The 27,250-nt window shown below is 37.9% G+C and overlaps 1 protein-coding gene across 3 annotated transcripts in view; it reads left to right on the top strand.

Moving 5' to 3' along the window:
* LOC121863235 (2,4-dienoyl-CoA reductase [(3E)-enoyl-CoA-producing], mitochondrial-like) overlaps nucleotides 1-27,250 on the top strand; it is a 97,996-nt gene that overhangs the window by 38,461 nt on the left and 32,285 nt on the right. For 2 of the 3 annotated variants that reach the window (XM_042361734.1, XM_042361736.1), the window contains exons 6-7: nucleotides 9,277-9,496; nucleotides 22,880-23,041. In XM_042361734.1, coding sequence (XP_042217668.1) covers nucleotides 9,277-9,496; nucleotides 22,880-23,029 — 370 coding nt within the window. In that variant the 3' untranslated portion in view covers nucleotides 23,030-23,041. The remainder of the gene's footprint in view (nucleotides 1-9,276; nucleotides 9,497-22,879; nucleotides 23,042-27,250) is intronic. The other variant, XM_042361735.1, reaches the window with a different exon arrangement.

Below are 27,250 nucleotides of genomic sequence, written 5' to 3' on the forward strand. Positions count from 1 at the left end.
CAGAATTTTTGGGGGTAAATTATTTATAGGTATTGTTTTGATTTATTCCTCACTTTTACTGGTACTGTATATATTATTTTAAGAAAACTATGGCTACAAAAGGAAAATACACTCAAAAGTGTTTTCCTAATTACTCCCTGCTAAAATGGGGGGGCATCTTATATGGCCGTGCATTTTATATGCCGTTATCTCCCCCAGCTATAAGATCCTACACTTGCTCGGTTTTTTCTTAGCAAAGTGTGTAAAGTTGAATGCGCGTAAGTAAAAAGCGGGTAAGATGCGACACGATTGTATACGCTGTCACAATCCCGCCACTACACTATGTTGTGCTGATACTGAACCCTAAAATAATGACAAATTACATATATTTAAACTATTTGTGAGATTAGCGGGAATTAAAAATTTTTCAAGGACATACTGTACAGTACAGGTTGTACCCCTCTAGTCCGGCATTCTGTGGTCCGGAAACTCCCGTGGTCCGGAACGATTTTAGTTTGTCCAATAGGTAGATAGGCAGCTTTTTTTTTTCTTTTTTTTTTACTTATCTGAATTATTATTAATATTACAGGAGTATTAAATTTTTGCCCCTCAGACCCCAATGTGGGTCAGTGACCAATGCCCGGTGGGCTAATCCTCAAAAACAAAAACAACAAAGCCGCTAAATTAAGGTTTGTTTACATCCGGCTGCGCTCTCTCTCTCTCTCTCTGCGCTTGTTTATACAGAGTATAAAATTTCACCCTTCAATATATATGAGCAGTAAATAAGTGTTGCTTTCATATTCTTATGTAGAGTAATGACGATATGTTTTCACATGTGCGCACTTACATACGTGCAGTCACACTTTTTTCCATTAATGGTTAGCTACTTATATTGTTCCATTTATTAACATTAAATAACATTACAGGTACTGTACTTCAAACAACCATATTAATTTTTTTACATTAATTTTACTACAGCTACAATCAGGGTCTTATTTTCTTCAGTTTTATATGTAGAACCAATCAGTCACTGGTTTTGTAAGCTTTAACATAAACAATGCCGGCAGCCGTCTCGTCTCATCGTGTGTTTTAATATGCCACGTATTATTAATAAATTGTAGTGGATGCCCAGTTGTTAATTCTAACTCCTTTCTCAATTATATTACCGTCAGGTTGAGTCACAACAATAGCACTTCCAGCCCTCCCACAGGCGGTGTTAAGAGATCCATCAGTGTAGATGGTCTGTGTGATATTATCATCAGTCTGTAGAGTGTGTATGTGTTCAAGAGCTCTCAATTTGGCAGTGTGTTGGAGATAAATGCTTTGTATAATTAATTTTTAGGCGGATACGTCGGTATTGTGATATCGAAGGGAACTGTCCGCCAGGGTGGCAGGAAGCGCTGTTGTGTCTCAACTTTGTACAGGTGGTCTAGTCCAAACATCTTCATATGTGTAGCTGTAGTTTGGATCCATTTAGACTCAGTAGTCCCATGGTTCATACATTCTAGCAATTTTAAGGAAACAATGTTATCAGGATCACCACGCAGAAGCCTCAGGGCTATCATGAGGTTGACTTCAATTATTCTATCTTTAACACTGGGTATACCTAGTTCTTTCCTCATATTAAGTACTTTAGTGCTCATGGGACATCCTAGGATAATTCTGAGGGCTTTATTTTGCATTTTCTCGAGCTTGTCAACGCCTTTCCCGTCACGAAGGACCAGGGCTGGTGCATGGTAATCTATCAGAGATCTTATATAGCCTAGGAACATTGTTTTAACAATTCTAATACTAGCACCATAGTGCGGGCTGTACCCTGCTACACTTCTAAGACGTCTCAGTCTATCAGTACATTGGCGGGTTAGCTGTTGTATGGCAGGTAGGGTACAAGGGACGGAAACACCAAGATATTTAAAAGAAGAAACATAGTCAATAGTGTTGTTACCTATCTTGAACTTGGCGGGGCCGCGTTTGCGGTTACCAGCTTGTTTGTTGAACACCTTAGTTTTCTCAGTGGAGATAATAAGACCGAGGTTCTCACAGGCTGTGTATACATGGTTCAGGGTGGTTTGCATTTCACGATGAGTTTTAGTATGTATAAGAATATCATCAACATAGCTGATTGAGATATTGCTGGTGTTGTCTGGCATTAAATTTAATAATGCATTCATAAGAACATTGAACAAAGTGGGGCTAAGTACTCCACCTTGAGGTGTACCTAGTTGCATATCTTTAACTTCACTTTTGTAACTCTGAAACACTGCAGCAGCCCTTCTGTTGGTTAGGTAACCACTTATCCAGTGTAACAGCCTACCTCCTATATCCATTTTGGCTAGTTGGTACAATATCAGTTGCCTATTGGCAATATCAAATGCAGCTTTTAGGTCAAGAAATGTGGTGTATCTGTGCCTTTCATCACCATGCACAGTTAGGAATGTAGTGATGCAATTATGTACACCTTTACCATGGGTGAAGCCATTTATGTTAGGAGACATGTGTTCTCTGATTCTATATAAGAGTCTGCCAAGAACCATCCTCTCAAAGGTTTTACACAGGCAGCTGGTTAGTGATATGGGACGAAAAGCATCAGGCTGTCCTGGTTTCGGTATTGGTACAACAATACTGCTGGTCCATGATGTGGGTAGTTGGGCCTCGGCATGACTCATATTGTACAATACCAACAATGGATTGCCTGGCACGCGCCTTAGTAGTCTAACGATGTTGTAGGTGACTCCGTCCTCTCCAGGGGAAGTAGACCTACCCCTGGCGAGGGCGGCATCAAGCTCCCACTCACTATATGGAACATCACACTCATTGTGCTGTTTGCCCAGCATAAAGTTAATAAGATTACTTCTCTCTACAGACTTCGCATCAAGGAGTCCCCGAGTCCCAGCTGGTAACATGTCATAGCTGGAGACATGAGCCCACTTTGTTATTAGCTCATTCGACTTTTGCAGAGGGTTTGGATGGGAGACGTGTCTACTGTTTTTACCTCTGATTATGTTTATGTCTTTCCAGGCTTTGCTGAGGGATGTGTGTTGGTTCAGGCTGTTGACATATGTCTCCCATGCATTTTGTCTGAGTTCGTTTACACGTTCCCTGACAGCAGCAAGGGTAGCTTGATACAATTGTAACATTTGAGGTGTTTAATTTGTTTGTAACCCTTACCCACCCTCCTGACCCTAGCCCTGAGTTTTTTCAGCTCAGGGTCATTATAGCACTGCTGTTGCCTGTTCCCATTATGCTGACCACGTTTTCTCCTTTTTTTGGTGGAGGCATTGTTGGTGAAGTATGCATAAGTCCTATCCATCAGATCATCATGGAAACTTTGGTAGTTGTCAGGCTTGTAGTCCTTGTACCAGTCATGGATGAAGTCTATGAACTGGCTTTCATGTTCTTGCTTGACTGTGATTCTACGTCTGTTGAGTCTACCACCAGTGGGGGTGTCATTGGCTACATGTATACTAGCTTGGATTGGGCTGTGGTCAGACATAAGATCAGTGACAACATCAGAGCTATGAGTTGTGTATGATAGATTAAGCCAATACATTTGTCTAGACCCCCGCCATAGATGTGTGTCGGTTCATCATTACCTATAATTTGAACATCTTCATATGCGCTGAGAAGTGAGATAAGTCTCCTACCGTTGGTGTTAGTGGAGTCACCTAATTTCTTGTGTCTAGTATTCAGGTCACCCATCAGGACAGTGGGCTCAGTGTGTAAAAAGTCTGGGAGATCTGTGTACTGAAGCTGATCTGAGGGAGCATAGACGTTCAGCACGTTGAGTGTGGCGTTGCCCAGGTGGATAGTGATCCCATGGTACTGAAGGTTGGTAGTCTTTTTGGATACAAGAGGTACATGCGGGAGTGACTTCTTAACATACATCAACTTTGTGGTGTAGGTCAGGGTATCATTTTCTAAGGGATGAGATGTTCCAACTCATCACCTTCACCTATCTTTGGCTGGTATTAACACTGGCCATTATGAAATGTATTTGGAACTTTGTCTGGTATTAATACTGGCCATTATGAAATGTATTTGGAAAGAAGCAAAAGGCACTGTATGATACTGTTCTTTTCTGGGCTGCTTGTCCCTTCGGCAGGCAGTAGGCCACCTAACGTTTTTGAAACATTTCTGGAACATGAACGGCTCAACAATTGTTATATTTCAGTGGTAGACATCAACACACTTTGGTTACACTCGACATCACCACCATTTTCTGTTTGTTCATCTTCACTGACCATGTCCACAGAGGTATCAGTAGAACTGTTACCAGTATCACTATTTTCCTCTGCGTGGACACTAGTTTGACTGTAATTTTTCCGTTGCTGCTGCACTGTGTTGGTGGTGTTTTTTTCCTGTAGTGTATCACACAGCTTCCTTAACATTTCAGTTTGAGCTGTAAATTGAGCTTTGAGTTCCTTAATTTCATTTTTCAAATCATTGATCTCTTCACGTTGTGCGTGTTCACGGAGTGTGTTGGCAGCTACCTGTTGTGTCGGTACATCTGTGTTGCCCCATACTGATCTTTCGATGACTGCTGGTGATGATCATGGAGCTTTGGTGGGGAGGGCGGGCCAGGGGTTGGCCGTAGGGATTACCCTAGCAGCATTAGTGTTTCTTGAGTCCTGCCTGGGTGGCGGGTCTGGGCGCTGAAGGGGTGTAGGAGCTCTAGAACAGTCAGGGTGCCATACAGGAACTCCAACTGTTTTGCAGTTAATACACTTCTGTTGAATGACACCCCCTTGAGCAACTGTATCTCTGCAAACCTGTGTTGCATGTTGCCTTGAGCAGAGACCACACCACGGCTTAGTCGAGGGGCATAACCGGGCCACATGGCCCCAGTGCTGACAATTTTAACACCTCCGGTTAGGGGGCTGATAGAGAGTTACCTTCAGAGTCCGATAGGCACCACGGACTCGAATGGTCTTGGGTGGGTCTTCCGAGCCAACCCAGTCTGCAATGACTGCATTCTTGCCCCCGAGTCGCTTCGTCCTTCTGATGTCGGGATGAGCTTCTAGTAGTGTAGGGGTCTGGTACTGGTCGAGCCCTATGATTAAGATGGTTTTCTTGCTCGATGGTTGGGATGATTGTTCCATGGTTATTCCCCTTATGCTATTGGTGAGGAGATCATGTATGACTGCTGGGTCGCTTCTAATCAGAACATGATCTTGTGTACCGACTCTGAACTGAAACTCAGCGTCTGGGTGTTTGTCTTCCGCATCGTTCAGCCAGAGATACTTGACTTCAGGTGATGTACCTTCAGGGAAGTTTAATCTTACTCTTATGGGGGGTTGAGGTTGTAGTTGATGGTCTCTAAGTTTTTCTGCCTTTACGGCCTTCCGCTTGTTCCTGGACTGAACTAGTTGAAAGCCATCCTCTCCGTTGGTGTCAAGGTCAACACCATAGTCGCCTAGCTCACTCAGTGCATCAGGAGAGTTAAAGCGAGTAGCTGGGTCTCCAGTCAACTCAGGCTTGGTGGAGTTACAGGACTCGACCTATATGCCTACGTCAGAGGGCCGAGGACTGCTTGGCACTCCTAGGAAGTCAGCGGTGGTTGGGAGGCGTAACCCTCTTAGAGGACAAAGGAGACTGGCATCTACAGCGTATTAGCGGTGTGAGAGGAGGCCGTGAACGGGCCTCCCGCGGAGGGAGTGTGGTGTCGGGGGACTAAGGTAACAGGAGTATTCTCAGTTTATAAACAGTTTTATTACACTACACTTGTTCTTAATAGTATCTCTGTTTTTCTGGTTTGTGTAAACAAACCCTCACCACATGGCCGAGCGTGACCACAAGGGTATAGGCCTTGCCTCGCGGGCACCTACACACGCCACAGTGCTCAACCCACATTAGTTAACTTGTTATACAGGCAACATATTTGCATTTGTTGACCTATCGGTTAAGGTAATCCTCCAAGTGATAGTGTTAGGAAGAACACCTAATATTCAGTAACACCCTGTGAGAAACCTGCACCTTAATTCTCGGTGTGTACCACCGTAATCTTAAAAAGATCACAGGTGGTCCACGCACACAGCCCTGCTCACGCACACGCTGAGGGGAAACTGTGCCAAACGACGGATACCTGTATATGGTATCAAACACATTTATGCAGAAGAGGCCTGATCTGATTCAAAGTGATGTCACATAATTATAGTTTTTGCAGCTTAAATCCAGCTCTCACAGTTTGCATTCTTGACAGGCATTTTGTTTACTATTTTATAAAATAATTCCCTTTGTTACTACATTCTAAATTTATTACTGTATTTTTATTTACAACAACTCCCATCCTAAGATGATGAGTTTTCATTGTAATTTATCATCTGTACAACTGTAGAACATACCGGTATTACTATACAATACATCAAAAATAGTATTCATTGTTTTGATGGAGTACTGTATTGAAACCGTTTACAGTAGAACGTCGATATAACACAAGATATGTTCCAAGAGAGGTGGCTTTAAACTGAATTCGCACTAAATCGAAGTGTTGGTTCAATGGAATAATCTAGTTTGGTACAGGTTGTACCTCTCTAGTCCGGCAACCTCGGGACCTGACCGGTGCTGGACCATGGAAATTCACCCTTTTCCTGGATAGATAGTGACTTGTGCTTATGCTTGGAAGCACTAGCACCACTTTCTCTGCATCATGGTCTCTTTGAAGACATATTGAAGGGTTAAATGTCGTATAGTAGCTTCTCAAATTTCACGAGTTTTTAATTCTTAACGTATTTTATTGGAACAAAAAAATAAATAAATAAAAATTTTGACGGCGGAAACTTGAATTTCGACGGGTTTGAATGGCCCGCCAACGTGCAGACTATGTGCATAATCGTGTAAACAGCGTCATTTCTCTTATGTACAAGAGATTCATTATTGTTTATTACTGAATGTCTTTTTTATTGAATTTATGTTTATGTGTGCAAAATGAGCAATACAATTCATTAATAATACGTAGAATATTAAAACACACGAGGAAATGACACAGTATTGTTTTCGTTGATTACAAAACCAGTGACTGACTGGTTCTACATATAAAACTGAAGAAAATAAGACCTTGGTTGTTGCTGTAGTAAAACTAATATGGTTGTTTTAAGTAATGTTATTTAATGTTAATAAATGGAACAATAGAAGTAGCTAACGATAATGGTAAAGAAAAAAAGAGAGATCGCGTATGTAAGTGCGCATGCGCACATGTGAAAACATATCGTCATTACTTTACATAAGAATATGAAAGCAACACTTATTTACTGTTCATATACTGTATATTTTAATTAATGTTTCTGAATTTGTTTTTATTGAATTAATGTTTGTGTGTGCAAAATTAACAATACAATTTATTAATAATACGTGGAATATTAGAGGAGACGAGACGGCTGCCGGCATTGTTTATGTTAAAGCTTACAAAACCAGTGACTGATTGGTTCTACATATAAAACTGAAGAAAATAAGACCCTGATTTTAGCTGTAGTAAAATTAATGTAAAAAAATTAATATGGTTGTTTGAAGTACCTGTAATGTTATTTAATGTTAATAAATGGAACAATATAAGTAGCTAACCATTAATGGTAAAAAAAAAGTGAGACTGCGCGTATGTAAGTGCGCACATGTGAAAACATATCGTCATTACTCTACATAAGAATATGAAAGCAACACTTATTTACTGCTCATATATATTGAAGGGTTAAATGTTGTACTCTGTATAGACAAGCAGAGAGAGAGAGAGAGCAGCCGAACTGCCGGATGTAAACAAACCTTAATTTCCCGCGGCTTTTTTTTTTTTAAGGGGATTAGCCCACCCGGGCATAGGTCACTGACCCACATTGGGGCCTGAGGGGCAAAAATTTAATACTCCTGTAATAATAATAATAATTCAGATAAGTAAAAAAAAAAAAGCCTTCTACAAACCTATTCCGGACTAAAGTTTCTGGACCACAGAATGCCGGACTAGAGAGGTACAACCTGTACTTGAGACAAACACAAAATACTAAAAAGACTGACAGTCTACCCAGATGCACCTCAGCCCATCTCCTAGAATAAACAAAACATTGTTTTTTGTAGTATTATGTTAAAACAAACACTCATAAATCAACACAGCTAAAATTATGGGACGTGAAATGGTCTGTTTACTAGCGATCAGTTGATGGGAAGATTGGGGGGTGAGGTGAGGTGATATGTTTGATAGTTAATGCCAAGGTCTATTGCTTATTTATTTATCTATCCTTAAGAGTGACTAAGTTTTTCTCTTATAAAATGTCACTGAACTGACATGGGAGAATATAATTAACATTGCTGGAATTCTTATAAGATAGTGATTAGTTTGAATACACTATACTGTATACAGCTGCTCCTGACTTACGACCTACTTGACTTACGACCACCTGCACTTACGACCTGCCTCAGTCTTACCAAAATTTTGTCAAATTTCATATTTTCGAGTCCCAACGTCAGTACACAGACAAAATTTTCGTTTGTAATTCACTTTAAAATGGCTGGCAAGCTTAAAAGTGAGAGTTTTGTGGTGCTGAGAAGAAAAAGTGACACCCATTTTAGATTTTCTATGTATTATATAAGCATTTTCAACTTATGACCTGGATTTGGGTCCGTAACCCCGTTGTAAGTCGGGGAGGAACTGTACATGCTATTTTTGTCTCTTGTGCAAAATATATGATGTTTATATTCAAATTATTTGCTATCTTGCAATTACTCTAGCAATGCAAATTAGATTCTCGTAACTTTAGTCTGTGATATTATAAAAGATAAAAACTGTAAGCCTATAGTAGCCACCAAACCCTGGCTGGGAGGGGGGGGGAGGAAGGGTAGGTGACATGTTTGACAGTTGCCCTGAAGGTCTAGTGAAGTATTAATTTGTTTATTTATATCCTTTAGATTGAGTTTTTGTTTTTTGTTCATTAAATGTCACAGAAGTGACCGGGGAGAATATACTTTACATTGCTGGAATTCTTATAAGATAGTGATTAATTTGAATATAATCATGCTATACAGTAGTTTGCACTAGACAAAAATTTTAGTAATCATTTAGTACATTATTTTGAGTACATGTACTGTACAGTACAGCTTTGCCCTTAGGACAGTGTAGCGTGCCCAGAGAAACATTAGGCACGAAATTTAAAATATGATGCGCCAGATTGACTCGCGCAAAATAGGAAAGATTCGCTTTAAATTAAAATACAGTGATGTCCTTAATTGTGGGTGTCGCTTTAAATAAAAAAACCTTAAATTGGCTCTCTTTAAATAGACATTCTACAGTATAGGTTTTGATATACATTATTTCTACAGGTCTTTGGCAGCAGAATGGGGACGATATGGTATGCGATTTAACTGCATTGCTCCTGGTCCAGTTGAGACAGAAGGAGCATTCAGCCGCCTGGACCCAGCTGGTACCTTCACCAAGAATATTTACAAGCGCATCCCAGCTGGACGTATGGGAGAAGTGGAGGAAGTGGCTAATCTGGCTACCTATCTTGTTTCTGACTATTCATCTTGGATTTCAGGAGAGGTATGTTTAATTTCAGTTTTTCTTTGATGTACAGTAATTACTCTATTTATATGATTGGACATTGCTATTTAACCCATTCATTATGGCATAGAAGAAAATAATTAGACCTCAAAATGGTGAGTTTAGGAAGAAATTAATTTGTTTTTATTAAAAAAAATTTCTTGGCATTTTTAAAAGCATTATCTTCCCTGGTCCAAAAACACCTAGCATCACAGTGGGCAGGTGACCGATATGCCTCCCACATAACAAGAAGTGCATAGTAATTGGTTTTGTGGCTGGGTTCCTGAACACCACATATGCAGCAAATAAAAATAATTTCATGTAGGATTGTGTGTGCATGTAACTGAATAATAAAAAAAAAAAAAATAATAAAATAGAATAAAAACATTTACGTATATTTACCCAAAATTATGAGTTAAAACTAACCATAACTCCCCCTTCAGCCTGCTAACTTTGTCTGGTGCACAAAGAAATCTTGATTCCCTCTATGTTTTTGAGCTTATGATAATTATTTATTTATTTATTATTATTTATTTTTATTTTTTGTACATTCTGTTTGTAGGATTGTGTATGCATGTAACGGAGTTAAAAAAAAAATAAGAAAGTTACCCATATTTACCCAAAATTACAATTTGAGAAATAACATAACACCTCACAGCTCGGTCTGGTGGCCTGGTCACTATAGTGAATTGAGTGTAACTTTGCTACAATGCCACCAGTGATGTTAACATACAAATGTGAAAAGAAAATTACATGTAAATCTTCAATTGTATAAATTATTTGTAGATTTAAGGATAAATTTTGCAGGTATGACATTAATGGGTAATAAAGCTTGTAAGAGTTCAGAAACAGTTACTGCTTAGCTCTGAAGAGTTGGGTGCCTGCCGTACGGATGCTAATCGTCTCGGTTTTTGTCTGTTGTTTCTTCCAATGTATGTGCAGCTCCACCTCCTCCACAACCAAAGTATTTTTCAGTCATAAAAAATACTTTTCTTCACTCCATCTTTCTTTTTCCTTATTCCTCTCACAGTTGACTCCAGGCAATTCATTAACTTTACTATCTCACTTGTTTTCATTCCACGCTCAGTCATATCCACAATCTTTTTCTTAACCTCAAATGAGTAATTTTTCATTTTCTTCCCAACTCTATACTCATGAAAAATTTTCGTCTTTGTTTCTACATATCATTTCAACCGTCCGAGCACTCAGACGGTCTTTCACCACTACTATCATCCCCTCCAATCCCTCCAGGTTCATTTGAGGCCATTAATCCGCGCAAAAACACCGCGCCAAGCAATAGGGAATAAAAAAAAAAAAAAGTACATTAAGGCCAAGGTAACTCAAACAAGCCGCGGGAATGTGGACCGACACGGTCAAAATGGCTGCCTGAACAGCTGATTGCCGCTTTGCGTTTGGTAAATACTCACCAGTAGTATTACGCGAGATATATCATGAACTTATTATTCTACAATTATTAGTTGTGATTGCATTTAAATTTAAACTCTCGCCAAAGGTGAGGGTTTGGTCGCCAAAATGGAGGGCAGGGTATTTTTAATTTTGACCGCCAACTTCGATTTCGTCAAACAGAAAGTCGCCAAACTGGAGGGTAAACTGTAGTACATGAAAGGACTAAAAATTTTATCTCTTTTGCAAACAGTGTGAAGTCTATAATTAAATTACTTTCTATCTTGCAAGGATTCCAGCAATGCAAGTTATATTCTGCTAAGTTTAGTCTGTAACATTTTATAAGATAACAACTTTAAGCCTAAAACTACCTTCACCCTGTTTTGGGAATGCTTCTTAGGGAGGCTTCTTAGCCCAGAACCCCCAATTTTTTTGTTCGAATCTTCCGAAATCCGGATTTACTGGGTCTGGATCTTCAAGGGTTTACTGTACTAAAGAAAATTTATGAAAGTTAATTTATTGGTGATTACAGCAAGAAAAAAGAAAATACAGTACAGTACACCGGACTTCATTGCAGGTATCCCTCGTTTAGCATTAATTCAGTTTTAACAACAACAAAAATTTGGACACCCTTTTTACAATGTTAGGTCAAAATTTGGTTTAACAATAGCTTGACTCACTGGAAATTAGGTGGCCTGAGAGATGGCATGTTGCCATTGTTACATATACTGTAATGAAACTATAAAAGTTGTGGAAAAATCATTACTGTACAATAATCTATTGTGACTTAGAAATAAAGAAAATATAGTATAAAACCATAAAGTAAGAAAAATAAAGAGCTTAAGCTGCTTTCCCATTTGTTTTTCCTGATAGTGATGTGCAGCCTAGTGTCAGGCTACAATTATAAAGATGGAAATAATGACAATTTGTATTATCATAATGGATGATTGTTTTATAATTTTTTTTTTTTTAATATTTGAAGCACACTTTTTTAACCATAAATATGGCACTCTCATCACTATCGCACGGGATACCTCAAATCATGTCATCAAAGTTAAGTAAAAAGCATTAGGTTCTATAGTTGGTCATTAATTACAGGTACAGGGGGTCCCCGAATTACAAATGTCCGCCAATACAAACAAGGTCCCATAAGAATCCGACATTGGTACAGTTGTGAAAATGTGTTCCTACACCCCCTGTGGTAACCCTTGTCTCCAAATGGCACCATCGCTATATTCGTACAGTATCACTATGAATGAATAGGTATTGGTCATGTAATGACGATCATGATTGGTGGATAGATTTGCTATAGGTCATATAGGTTGGCCGTTTGGCGACACAGAATACCACAGGGGGTGTAGGCTCACATTTCCGCGACTGTACAGCTGGTTCGTAGTATTAATGTACTAGAACTACCGGTAGTTTGCATAGCATAGCAGTGAGGCAGAGTGGCGGGAGGGGAGTAATGCGTCACCCAGCCATGCACCTTAATGGAGCGTGGGTACACCTTATCCTCATCTCAGTAACGTGTGATCAAGTGCAAACTGTTGTTTTTTTGCTTATTAACTCTATATTTCTGCCCTCATCATGGCTCCCAAATGCAAACTTGATGCAAGAAATAGTAGTGCATCCAAGAAAATTAAAATAATTACAATGGAAGTGAAAGTTGATGTAATTAAAAGTTCTGAAGAAGGCGAAACACCCTCAGTGATTGGTAAGGCATTGGGCATCAGTCGGTCAACGATTGGAACAATTTTGAAAGACACGAAATTCTTGAACGTGTAAAAGGATCTACACCAATGTACTCAACTGTGATAACAGTAACCCGGGGACCCCCCTGTACAGTATTTGGTATAGTCATTGCTCTTAAGATATGCCATTTCTTCATGTTCAGCTGCACCAGGAACCTAATCTCCCCCTTTCCTCATAAAACCAATGTTTTTATATTTACAAATTCTGCATTAACAAGGTTTTTCAAGAATGTAACCCTTGTAACCCAGTACAAAGTGAAAATGTTAGAAAATTCAACTAAAATGTGTGAAACTATTGTAGTACTGTATTCAGTAGCAACCAATTTCTCCCTTGATGGCAACCACCAAGGAAAATTATCATCTCAAAACACAACAATAATTTCACACATTAGGGTTCTGTTTTCTAAGTGCATTAAAGAGAATTCATGGATCTTTATCCTTTGCTTGAAGATATTCTTATCCCTGTTACCTGTGCCACACAACATAGCTGTTCTACTATACAGTAACTCATGTCTCTCCATTGACGATCTGTTTGTATCAGACTAAGGTTTAACCCTCTGAGAGATGAATCTTACACCAGACTGTAATACTGGGAAACAGTTTCAACTACAGTAATCCCTTTTTCATTTGGAGTTACAATACAGTAATTCTTGGCTGGAGTGATGAGGGTCTTGCTCACATCACAGGACCTCCTATATTCTTTTCCTATCAGGTTTAAAATCTCAGATCACTTTTCCAATGACTTAAGCTAGGATTCCATATATGTGTTTGCAGTGTGCATTTGCGTTAAATTGTCCTGAAAAATGGACACCCTGTTCCCAATTGCATGCAGCTGTCTTTCTGTTAGCGGGAACAGGACAGGAAAGATGGCTCCAAGAGCATCAAAGCTACGAGCCTTATATAAACAGGATGATTTGCCATTAAACATCCTGGAGTTGTATAAGATCATGCGTAAATCAAAGGAAAAACAGACAAGGAAACACAGATGGTTCATAGATTGCTGCTGAATCGGACCAAATATGGAGCCTACAATACTCTGGTAAAAGATCTAAGCATGGATGAAGAAAAATTCAAAGAATATTTTCATCTGAGCAGACAACAGTTCACACATGTTCTTTCCCTGGTTGATGAGGATTTGGTGAAACAATGCAGGAACAAAGAAGTCATTATGTATAAGGTAAGTCATGTTTATAAATAGGAAATAATAGGAACCGTAGATAAATACTAAGTGACACAAAAGTTAGTATTCCAGCGACCCTTTTATTGAGACCATGAACCTTCATTTTAGAACAGTTGTGTAAAAAATATATGGAACTCGTAAAATTATATTTAAAAATTAATGCTTATCGAGCTAAGTTATGAAATAACACTTGCTAGGTTTGTAAGTGTATTAGGGGTTGAACCTCCCTAATCCGGTACTCTATTGTCCGGCACCTCCCGTCGTCTGGCAAAATTTTAGTTTGCCGGACGGCTGCTAGTACCCACCGGCACTAGTGTCCATAGTTTGGCATACCCTTTGTTTACATCTGGTCCGCCTGGAGTTTGGTGCGTTCCTCGGTATTTCAAGGGTTTCTGTAAAATTTCACTTGTTAACCCTTAATATGCCTCCTAAGTATATTTATTTTATTATTTCATTTATTGTACAAAAATTTTGTTCTTCTTTACAGGTGAACATCACAAATTTATGTACAGATACCGTAACTATTTTGTAATTTTAAGTGCAGAATGATGATCCTAAATTATATGAGAATTGTAGCGGAATTGCAGTAAGAAGTGTTCAAGGAATCTTGTGGGAGTTAGGGAGAGGGAGCCACCTATCCCCCCTCCCTCTGCCAGCTGCTCCGATACACATTCATCTTCCACATTCAATATACTCCGACACTCATCTGTTCTTATTTTTATCTTTATAGTACTGTACAGTATACAGTTTTCTCTTTATTCATAAGACAAATTCTGTGGTAACTTGCATATAACACTTTACATTAAATAACAATCATCTCGGTGACAACCAGGGCCGGTATGCACAAAACTTTTAAGTGCTAGCAAACAGTTGTTAAGGTTGATATTTTCCTGTTAAGCACTAATAGTACATACACAAAACTTTTATGGGCCTTAATAGTTCTGTTAAGGTAAAAGACCCCTGGAGCACTTTTAAGTCCTGTAATAGTCCTCTGTTAGTTGATACCAAGGCGAACCAACAACATTAGCGGTGGCAATGCATTTATCGGGAGAGGAGAGATATATTTAATGGATATAGCGATTCTGAACTCATCATGCGATACCGACTGGCCCATACAGGTATCATGGCAGTGACCGATTTACTGAGGGAAACACTACAAAGTAGAACTGGGAGGAATAGGACTCTAACCCCAGAGATGAAAATGGCCATAACTTTGCATTATTTAGGGATTGGAAGAATGCAACTGTGTAGCAGTGATGATTTTGGAACCACTCAGCCTACTATCAGCTGTACTACAACTCAGACACTGAATGCACTAACTGAACCAAAAAATTTTGTCAGTTTGTGAAGTTCCCACTCACCCAGAGAGAAATTGGAAGAAAGCAGCATTGATTCTCATGGTGATTTCCAGCCATGCCCTCTTTTTGTCTTTATTAGTGAAGAAAGGTTTGAAGCAGTCATTCAATATTAACTTTTTTCTTCAATGGCCTCCACATATAATAAAGTCTGCTCTCCAGTTGGGCTTCCTTTTCTTTCATGGGGTTGAGGCTTCCATTTTCATGATGTTCAATTTGTCCGCTCCTCAATAACACGTTTGTTTACAAGCAGCACTGCAAGGCCAAGCCACCAATCACTATCCTTGATTAATACAGTCGCTCCTCAACTTACGACAGGGTTCTGTCCCGACGACCAGGTCATAAGTCGAAAAGGCGAAAATAATACATAGAAATTCTAAAATGGGTCTCTTTTTCTTCTCAGCACCACGAGAACTCTCACTTTTACACTTGCCAGCCATTTTAAAGGGAATTACAAGCGAAAATTTTGTCAGTACACAGCGCGATCACTAACGTCGGGACTCGAAAATACGTACAGTAGGTTCTCAAACTTCACGAGTTTTTAATTCAACGTTTTTTATTTGGACACAAAAAAACCTCTACCCCCGTACACAATTTCAAATTTCGACGGGTTTGAGCGTCCCACCAACGTTCAGACGCGCACAATCGTGAAAACAGCGCCATTTCTCTTGTGTACAAAAGATTCATTATTGTTTATTACTAAATGTTTTTTTGATTGAATTAATGTTTTGTGAGCAAAATGAACAATAAAATTAATTAATAATACATAGAATATTAAAACACACGAGGAGACGGGACGGCATTGTTTTCGTTAATGTTTAAAAAACCAGTGACTGATTGGTTCTACATATAAAACTGAAGAAAATAAGACCCTGGTTGTAGCTGTAGTAAAATTAATGTAAAAAAATTAATATGGTTGTTTTAAGTAACGTTATTTAGTGTTAATAAATGGAACAATAAAAGTAGCTCACCATTAATAGTAAAGAAAAAAGTGAGATTGCATATGTAAGTGTGCACATGTGAAAACATAATGTCATTACTCTACACAAGAATATGAAAGCAACACTTATTTACTGTTCATACAGGTATATATTTTAATTAATGTTTCTGAATTTAAAACAAAAATTCTACCAACCAGTGGTGGTAAAGTAGTTAATGTGTGTTTTTACTCTGATGATGAAGTTGCTAAGTCACCTGGTTCAACTCTAGCTGAAGCTATAGAACATAGAAACTTTTTCTGTGTTGTTTTTAGTTTTTATTTAACTTTAACTGTGTTATTTTCGTTGGTTTATTAGGATGTTGCTTTATTACAGGTAGTAATTCGCCAAAAGGGTAGGGTAAATAAGGCAAAATTTAGCCTAATATCGAAAGTACCAGACTCAAATTAATTTTCTCCATAGGAAGTTGTAATTAAATTTGGACGATTTGAATTTTGCAAGGTTTTTACACAGTAAATAGGTGTCCAAATATGAGCGCCTACTGTAATGTGAAAAATATTTTATACGACCATGGACGTGGTATGTCCGGGTTGTCATAAGTCGAATATGTTGCAAGTGGAGGAGAGACTGTATATCCTCCTTCAAGCTGCATAGATTAGATTTTTTACATTTTAATTATCAAACTGTAAATAAATGTAAATATTGAAATTAATCTTCATAAATTTATTGAGGTTATTCTGCCTTAAGACCATTTTATATGATGAACTCCTGTTATCCTTAGCGCTGTTTAGCGGTACTTAACAAACAACTATTTGTGCGGTAAAAGTTTGCTTGTTAAGCTTTGTATAACTTTTAAATTATATTGCTGGCTAACAGGTCTATTATGTCATTAGCATAAAAGTTCTGTGTATACCAGCCCAGACTTATATGTCTGATTTTCAAGCCAGAGTTCTGTTTCATATTTTTTCTTGTTGATATAATTTTCTTTTAATAACCTTGTTATACACTTAAAGACCATAGTTGTTGAAGTGCAGTATAGTAGAACGTCGATTTAAAGCAATTCAATTTAAGATTATTGATTTGAAGCGACACCCACAATTAAGGACAGTGTTTTAATTTAAAGCGAATCTTTCCTATTTTGCATGAGTCAATCTGGTGCATCATCATATTTTAAAATTCGCACCTAATGTTTCTCTGGGCATGCTACATTTTCCTAAGGGCAAAGCTGTACTGTACATGTACTCAAAATAATGTACACAATGATTTCTAAAATTTTTGTCGAGTGCAAACTATAGCATGATTATATTCAAATTAATCACTACAGTGAGTTCTGCTATAACGCGTGTTTTGACAACGCGAATTGGCTTTAACGCGATTTATGAATAGAGGAACGATATTTGTATAACGCGAACGCTTGTTTGCTGTAACGCGATTTTTGCTTACTACCTGTATTTCTCCAATTTTGTGGTATTAACTGTGAATATGGTAAAGAAGAATATCTCCAAGAAGCGTTCTGGTGATCGCATTCCCGGTGATGATTGTAAAAGAAAGGATATAACCCCTGAAAAGAAGCTTGATGTTATCAACCTCAAAATCACCCTTCTCCCCCATCAAGTTATATTCATATTTTTTCAAGGTAAAGTGTTACATTTACTGTATGATTTCATTATTAGATATGAATGTAACATTTATTTAGACTGTGCTAACCTTTGTGTTAGGCTACCTACTAAATTTTTTCGATTTCGAGAAGTAATCTGCACCTAACCCTATTTTCTCCATAAGCCCTGTTATTTCTATTGTGCGAATTTGTAGAATGCAAGGTTTTACAAGAACACAACTATCCCGTTATAGCAGAACTGACTGTACGTATACTTTTTCTGTGAGTTGGAACCAATTACCCAATATCCCATTGAAATAATAGATTCAGTTAACAAAATTTTCGGTTAACAACCAACTCTGTGGAACCAATTGTGTTTGTTAATCAAGGGTCCACTGTATATGAAATAGATAAATTTAATAAAATCGACACGATATTAGATAATACGAGTTACAAGACTTGTTAAAGCAAATCATAACAATTTTGGGACAAATAATAACCGCAATCTCACGAAAATAGGACATGTGCAAAACATAAATAGTTTGATATTTATGGAAATATCCCACAAGAAACCTGCAATATTAGTTTTCATATTTAAAAAAAAAAGAAAAAAAATCCATCATACAATATCAATGGTATGTTGTTATACCATATGTTTGTCCTATATACTCACAAACTGTATCGAGGGATGAGTTTATTACCAAGTGAGAACATAGCTAAGCAAATTATACTAATTTCCTGAAACATGATGAGTGATACTGTAGACGCATCTCTATCGATGCTGGTATTTAATTACCTTTATCTGACTGACTGAAAGTTACCCAGATCCTTTTCGAAAAACATTACATGCCACCTTCTGTTTATTTGCATTTCTCTCTTTCACATTTCCTATCGCCTTTTCATTTTTCGTCGTCCTTCCCCTACCTACCCCGCTACTTCTTCCACCCTCGCCGTAGCCTACTTTCCTTTCATTGTCTTTCTTCAAAGACTTCGTTTTTGTAGGTGACATCCTATATCCTATCACAGAATCCAAAATATGTATTATTTGCATTAATGATTGTTCTTTCAATTATTAATATACAGGTACTTCTCGACTTAAGACAACCCGGACATACAACAGCTGTAGTCATATAAAATATTTTTCAAATTACGTATTTTCTAGTACCGAAACGTTTCCATCCCGTACGACAGCGTGGGCTGGGCCACCTCGTGGTGTACAGCATCCATGTTGTTAGTGATCGCGCTGTGTACTGACATTTTTTTTTTTCTAATTCCCTTTAAAATGACTGGCAAGTGTAAAAGTGAGAGTTCTCGTGGTGCTGATAAGAAAAGGAGACAGTCAATTACTTTTGAGATGAAAATGAAAATAATAATGCAATATGAAAATGGAAAAACTGCAGCAACCATTTCACGCGACCTTTGCTTCTCTCACTCGATGATATAAAAAAATTTGAAGGACAAGGCAGAGGCATTTGCTACTATTAATAAGGGGATGCAAATGTTTGAAGAAATGGATAAAAATGTTGAGTGTTTTGCAAAAGTTGACAGACTGATCCAAGATGCACTTGCTTGCTACAGGGAGGTTTACAATGAAAGGAAATGGCAAACTGTGCAGTCTAAATTGGAAATATATTTTAAGAAGTCCCCCACTGCTGTCTCCTCATGACCCACCAATGCTGCCTCTTCATTCCCTAAAGATGATCCAATACCTTCAACAAGCAAGTATGTTAGCTTGTCTGAAGAAAGCAAAACTGATGACCCACCCAGCTCTGTCTCCTCCTCTGCTTCATCCAATTAATGTAGTCTCCATGTTTAATTAAAAAAATTATTGAGGCCCCGTGTGCATTCAGCTGACTACATTAAAGGTAAGTGCACAGTAACACTTTGTTCATTTTTCATTATTGATTACTTTTACTTTACTGTATTTCATTTTAGATTTTCTATATTATTTTCGCCTTTTCGACTTACGACCAATTCGACTTACGACCTGGTCGCCAGTCCGGAACCCTGTCATAAGTCAAGGAGAGACTGTACTGTACTGTACAAATACTGGCAAAAACAAGTACAGTAAATCCTCACTTAATGTCATGGTTCCATTCCTGAAAACTGCGACTTGAACAGAAACAATGTTAACGGAATTAATTTTCCCCATAAGAAATAGATAAAATACAGGAGTTACGTTCCCCAGCCTCCCTTTGCCCCATAAAATACATTACATATACAGAAATTCAATGGAATTTTTATAGAAAATAGTATATATATATAAATAAACTAAATCATTTTGTATTGTACTCACTGATGGGAGGAGTTGAAGTGAGTGTGTGGTGGGTAGTGGAGAAGAGGGGGGTGGCGAGTCACTGAGTCCCAGAGGGTGACTCCTCCTCCCGCTCTGACTGGTAAGGGAGTGTGATACGCCGTACAAAGTAGTCCGAATCGGCGGGACGTTGTCTGATCATGGGTATCTAAAGAGTAGCGACGTTTTAACGAAACTACGTTTTTGGGGGCAATGTTAAACAGGGACTTACTGTAATAGGAAACAACCCTATCACAGTTTCTAGCCACACGAGAGTGTGACGTCACATGAGCAAGGAAGACCTGATAGGGGGTAACATTACACCAGACGGCGACTGTACCTAAAGAGTGCATATTCATTCCATCTCGTGTATTTTAATTATAACTTTGAAAGCAACATCAGTTTCTTCTTTCAGAGTGATCTGTTTCTTTTCTCACTTTGATTAAATATTTCTGCTGCTGCTGCTACAAACATGTTCTACATAATAAAAACGCTCTTGACTACCATTCCCACGGTCAGTGATCTGATGGCACAGGTTATGCACATGTCAAATGATGAAAAATAGTTAAGTTATTTCTTGACACACTTAGATGCAAGTTCATATGCTAAGTAAAAGAGACTTCTTACCTTTGTTTACAGAGTGACATAATAAGTCATATCACTTTCCATTGAAAAGTAGTGATCCCTCGATTAACGAACGGTTCAATTAAAAAAATTTTGGTTAACGAATTAGCTCCCATGAGGATTTTCAGTTCCATTAACGAACCAAACCTCGATTAACGAAAGCCTTGGGAGAAAGATGCTTTGTTGTGCACATCAGCTGATCAGCTGATCGGCTAGTCCATCAATACAGTAATTGGTTCTATGTTTACATTCGTTTCCAGTGGAGTAAATATCAAGAAACTTTTGTTCTTTAATATTTTTGCATTTTTTATATTAAAATTATTGGTCATTCTAAAATTTAGCCATCCAAGCTGTCTACATAAAGTTTTTCAACTAATATTTTTGGCTCGATATACAGTATGTAACTTTATTCATTTATTTTTACTCATTTACATGCACACACTGTCCTAAGGGCAAAGCTGTACTGTACATGTACTCAAAATAATGTACTAAGTGATTACTAAGATTTTTGTCTCATGCAAACTACAGTATAGCATGTTTATATTCAAATTAGTCACTATCTTATAGGAATTTCAGCAATGTCAATTATATTCTCCCCGGTCACTTCTATGACATTTTATAAGCAAAAAACAAACACTCAATCTATAGGACATAAATAAACAAATAAATACTTCACTAGACCTTCGGCGCCAACTTTCAAACATGTCACTGTCACTTCTCTTTCCTCCCCCCCCCCCTTCCAGTCAGGGTTTGGTGGTTTTAGGCTTACAATTTTTATCTTATATAATATCACAGACTAAAGTTAGGAGAATATAATTTGCATTGCTTGAATCTTTGCAAGACAGCGAATAATTTGAATATAAACATCACATATTTTGCACCTGTACCACATTACAGTAGTGATTTAAGAGTTCTAGAGCATATATATATATATTATAGTCTGCATTTACGCAGTCAATTGAACCCGTGGAGGTCCGCGTAAAACGAGAAACGTGTAAACGAAATAACAGAACATATGGGATTAATTGAAATAGAGACTGGGCCGACCCCCAAACTACACTTTTTCCAACACAATAGTACATTGTAGTAAAAATAACTAATCTTAATTTTATGATGGTATGCACACACAATTAATAATTAAGAGAAATATCAATAATATTAGGTTTTTTAACACTTACATTAGTAGAAAAGATGGCTGGGCACACGGGGATGGGGGGTTGGTTCCGAGGCAGAGGGCAGATTATTGGCCCTCACCTGTATCACTTGTATCAATTGTATCACTATCCACCACAGAGGCTTGCAGGGCCTTTTTGTCAAACCCCTCAAAGTCCATATAAGTCCATATCCTCACTATCATTATCACTATCACTGACTTGGGCCAGCTGTGGTGGGTGGCGGGTGAAGAACTTGGTAATGTTTTGATGACTGGGTGACCTTGTGCGCACCCTGCTCGCGCCGCTCTCCGCATAAAAGGGTACACACACCGCGGAAAGTGAGCATTCCGTGTTCGACAGGGTACCGCGTAAACGTGGAAACGCGTAAAGTGGGACCGCGTAAAGCGAGGGTTGACTGTGTGTGTGTGTGTGTGTGTGTGTGTGTGTATATATATATATATATATATATATATATATATATATATATATATATATATATATATATATATATATATATATATATATATATATATATATATATATATATATATATATATATATATATATATATATCTCATGCAGTAAATCACTGTAGGTGGCGTGATCTAGGTATATGCTGATAACCACAAGGAAAGAAACACAAAGTTCCCAAGCGCTTTCGTGTAATTCACATCTTCAGGGGTGAGTACAGACTAGTCATAGCCACCCTGAAAACTAATTCTCTTTCGCCAAATTATCTTTCCTATATATATATATATATATATATATATATATATATATATATATATATATATATATATATATATATATATATATATATATAAAAGGGCGATTTCAGGGATTCTGAGGAGTGTTTATGACTTTATGCATTTTTTGGCTTTACTCTGTATGAACTTTTTCTGTGAGTTGGAACCAATTACCCAATATCCCCTTGAAATAATAGATTCAGTTATCGAAATTTTTGGTTAACAAACGACTCTGTGGAACCAATTGTGTTCGTTAATCGAGGGACCACTGTACTGTACTCTCTAATAGTGAAAACTGAAACAGTTTAATATAAGTGACTATACTGTATACTGTATTACAGACTCTGGCTCAGGATGGTGGAAAATTTTGGCTTCAGTCAGGAGAGTTCAATCCTCTTCTTGATGTAACTTCTAGTAGCTGGGATGATATGGAAAAACACGTCCGGAAAACCACAAACAAGGATAAAGCACAAATGAAGGCCAAACTTTGAATGAAGTGATAGGTATTTAGACAGTCATACCCTTGTTGTGGTTATAGTAAAATCTTTGTAAAATCCACTGAGCAGTGGGTTTGTGACAATATCACCTAACTCATAATTTGCTCTCTATCTGGTATGGTACATTTGTTTCCACACACTTTCTGTACGGTATATTTATTTATTTTATTTTTTTCTTGTTCACCCTATAAATAATTTTCAACCACTGCATTTCTTTGACATCTTTCTCTTGCTTTCAGAATCCATTTTTCACATTATAATTTACAGGTACAGTAGGGTCAGGATATATCGCGACTTTATATAAAGATTTTTTTATATCGCGGCTACCAAAATTAGCGACATTTTCCTATACGTATACTGTAAAGCGATAATTTTGTTATTTCGTGAGGGAAATCGGGCAGGAAATATTTCAAATGTACCACCATGGCAAACAAATGTGTTATTTGCTCACCAGAGGCGCCACCGTGGCTGCTCACTCACGGTCATCCGCTCAGTCTTTCTGAGTGTGACGAAAAAGCAGCTGACTGCTGCAGATTACAACTTCTAAGGTGAGTGTAAATGGGTTGCTAATGATATGAAAAGTGAAGTGAAGATAATGGAAAGCTTAATGGAAAAGATTAATACTGTAACTAATATTTTTGGTTTGTTCGTTTGTGATTGTTAAGTGAGGGTGGCAGTGTGCCGTCTGTTGTTGTCGGGATGGCGAGTCAGCTGCCGAGTCTGGTGTTCCTTGATATTGATATTGTAATAGCCTGTTCTTCCCGAGTGGCTGGTAAGCTTAAAGGTGAGAGTTTTGTGGTGCTGAGAAGAAAAAGAGACACCCATTTTAAATTTTCTATGTATTATTTAAGCATTTTCGACTTACGACCTGGATTTGGGCCCCTAACCCTGTCATAAGTCGAGGAGCAACTTTATACAAATAAACTAAATAATTTTGCATTGTACTCACTGATGGACAGAGGTGGTGGAGCGAGTGTGTGGTGGGTAGTGGAGCGGAGGAAGACGGTGGCTCCTCCCGGTTTAAAACCTCCATTTTCGTAAGAGCTAATAGTTCTTATGTTGCTTCTTCACAACATTAGCATCAGCCTTGATGGGCATTTGGAAGCCATTTCAACTGGTTAGAGTACAGTATTTAAACAAAAACACTTGAGCGCTACGAATGATGTGGAAGCGTAACAGAGACTGGCTTGGCGTCACTTAGGAACGCTGTGACCAGAGCCGTCCCTAGGGTATGGCAACCGATGTGACCGCCCTAGGCCCCGCGCTAGTGGGGGCCACTTGGACCTTACCTCACCCAACACCAGAATTAGTGACTGCGTTAAGCTGACCTCTCCTTACCACCCAGATTCAGGAGACCACTTGAAGGATTGGTGACCAGCACAGTTAGGCAATGCAACTGCTGACATGAGAACAATGTCATTCTTTACTGTGCTCTCTGTCAAAGAGGAGGGGGGCGTTGGCAGCGGTCACCTGTCAGTCAGGTCGAAACTCTGAATCTCCAGTTATCCATGATTTGTGAAATTGGTGATATACATTACAGTAACCCCATGTTTTTACGGGTTTTTTATTGCAGTTTTGACCATTTGTGATTTTTTTACTAAAATATTATAAATATACTAGCTAGACCCCGACTTACGATGGAGTTAGGGACCCAAATCCAGATTAGTAAGTCCGACAAAATAAAAAAAAAAAAAAAACATTCAAATATTTTTTTTAAATAAAAAATCTACAGTGAAATACAGTACAGTAAAGTAATAAATAATGAGGAATGGATACAGTACAGTGAAAGTAATAAATAATGAGGAATAGATACAGTGTGACTGAGCACTTACCTTTAATGTAGTCAGCTGAATGCACATGGGAGCCCCATAATTTTCATTATACATGAAGACTACATTAACTGGAGCAGTTTGGGTATAGAAAATCGTGTCATTTGAAAAAAAAAATGGTCTGAAACTCATGACTGTAAGTAAGTCCAAGCGATTAAATGAGTTGAGATCTAGCTGTGTATATATATATATATATATATATATATATATATATATATATATATATATATATATATATATATATATATATATATATATATATATATATTATATATGTATATATATATATATATATATATATATATATATATATATATATATATATATATATATATATGTATATATATATATATATATATATATATATATATATATATATATATATATATATATATATATATATATATATATATATATATATATATATATATATATATATATATATATATATATATATCCAGAAATTTCAGAAGTATTTCAATGCCTGGATACTGACGTTCAAGACCATCTGAAGGCTGCCTGCTCATAGAGAGACTACTGGAACTAGGCTATATATGATATTAAATGTAATTTGCGAATTAATAATGATCACGATTCATGAAGTTAAGGGACTATTATTGAATTTGAAATTATTATAGAATAGTTTGCAGTCTGAATAATCTTACAGAGTGTCCCAAGGGTTATTAGTTAGGCGGTAAATATATCCCGTAGGCAAGCTAAGCGCCTTGAGAACCTGACAGCTAGCTAGCCCAGTCGGAGAGCATTCACACAGACAAAGGCGTTCAGCGTCCATCCAGAAATAGTCACGTCGTCACCTGTGCTGCTTATTGCAGTATAACAAGTAAGTCTCATTCGATCTCAGACAGGGTTAGAGGGCAGTGATAAAGTAAACTAAAGCTAACAGTGAGTTCATTTCAGGGTTTCCATCCAGAACCCATGACTGGAGTTGACGGGTTGGCTGCGAATTGACTGCCGTTTGGACTCCGTTGATGATTGAGGGTGGCGACTGTAGCCATTGGACGATCGATGGCCTGTCACTGTTGCTTGAGGTACACAAGGATCTCTTGAGGAATCTAGCCGTCTGGGTGCCCAGCGGGCGTCGACTCACAACACCACATGTCCAGAGCCGCTTAGTAAACCCTCTTGCTAACGAGGCTTAAAGCTCCTCTCAACTGCACAGGGTCTGATTGGCTCCTCTCTTCCCGCCCATGGGCCTTGCTAGGAAGTACCTGGGGCTATCTGGATATATAATGGTCACACACTGAGACCGTGAGTCTAGAGATTCTACAGGAGATACCTAGAGGAACATTTTATCTTCATAATACAGATTAGTTAACACCATTCCTCAGACTGATATTATCTTGGCGTGTGTAGTTTAATATTTCTTAAATAATTCTGATAGTAGGTTTTTTTGAATGTTTGTCCATTAAGTGGAACCAAGTGATACTGTGATTTGATTCTTTAATACCTCTAATTGTTCTTCATAATTCTGATCTCAGGTATAACCTTGTTCCCCAAGTAGTAGTTGAGTTAGGTTAGAAATGTACATCTGTTGGGGTGCTATAATTTTGTTGAAAAGCCCTTAGGCCTATTCATTGTAAGTAGTTAATTTCTTTTTTTTAATACCATTTCCTAAGTGACTGTTTATTTGTAAAGCGCCAGAGGCCTGTTTCATGTGTGCAAAAGCAACATTTCTTAATACTTCAAATTTATTGTTGCCTGTGTTTCTAATATATATACATTTATAACTTTTATTCCCCAGTAGTGTTTTAAGTTTAAGTTAAGAGGTAGCATATTGGTGTACCATTATTTGATTGTGTTTGTAGTGTTGGAGAGGAATATAAGTGTCCTAAATTTATTGTGTCTCATTCATCCCAGTCACAGCGCTATCCTTCCACAGGTCACCGGACAATTCATTTTGTGTAGTAGATTAAAGTGTTCTTGTGCTGGTTGAGATTTTTCTCTCAAAAGGCTTCCTGCAACCATCTATTAAAATTTAATAAACCCCAAGTCAAGTAGAAATTAAAGTCCAGCAAATTCCGACCGGTTACCAAATGGTAGCAGGCGTAGTTTTAATATTCCGTGACTGATAGTACTGTGGTTCGGATAATAATAAAAACCATATCATATTGATTGTAATGGTGAGATTGAACCACACTCAAGTCTCAATACATGCCTGACTGAGTTAGTTAGGCTTGACCAATAGAGATGTGTATGAGGAGGAAGAAACAGACGCGGGACCTTGGTACCAGCTGAGAGAATTCGGAGACCCTAAGAGGATTATCAAGCACAGGTAAACAGGTTCAAGTGGGAGTCTCAGGCACACATTCAACGGTTCCAGGGAGAAACAAAGGGGTGAATGTCAGGCACAAGCAATACGTAACTA

This window comes from Homarus americanus, unplaced genomic scaffold (assembly GCF_018991925.1).
Source record: "Homarus americanus isolate GMGI-L3 unplaced genomic scaffold, GMGI_Hamer_2.0 scaffold46197, whole genome shotgun sequence".
Classification (NCBI taxonomy): domain Eukaryota; kingdom Metazoa; phylum Arthropoda; class Malacostraca; order Decapoda; family Nephropidae; genus Homarus; species Homarus americanus.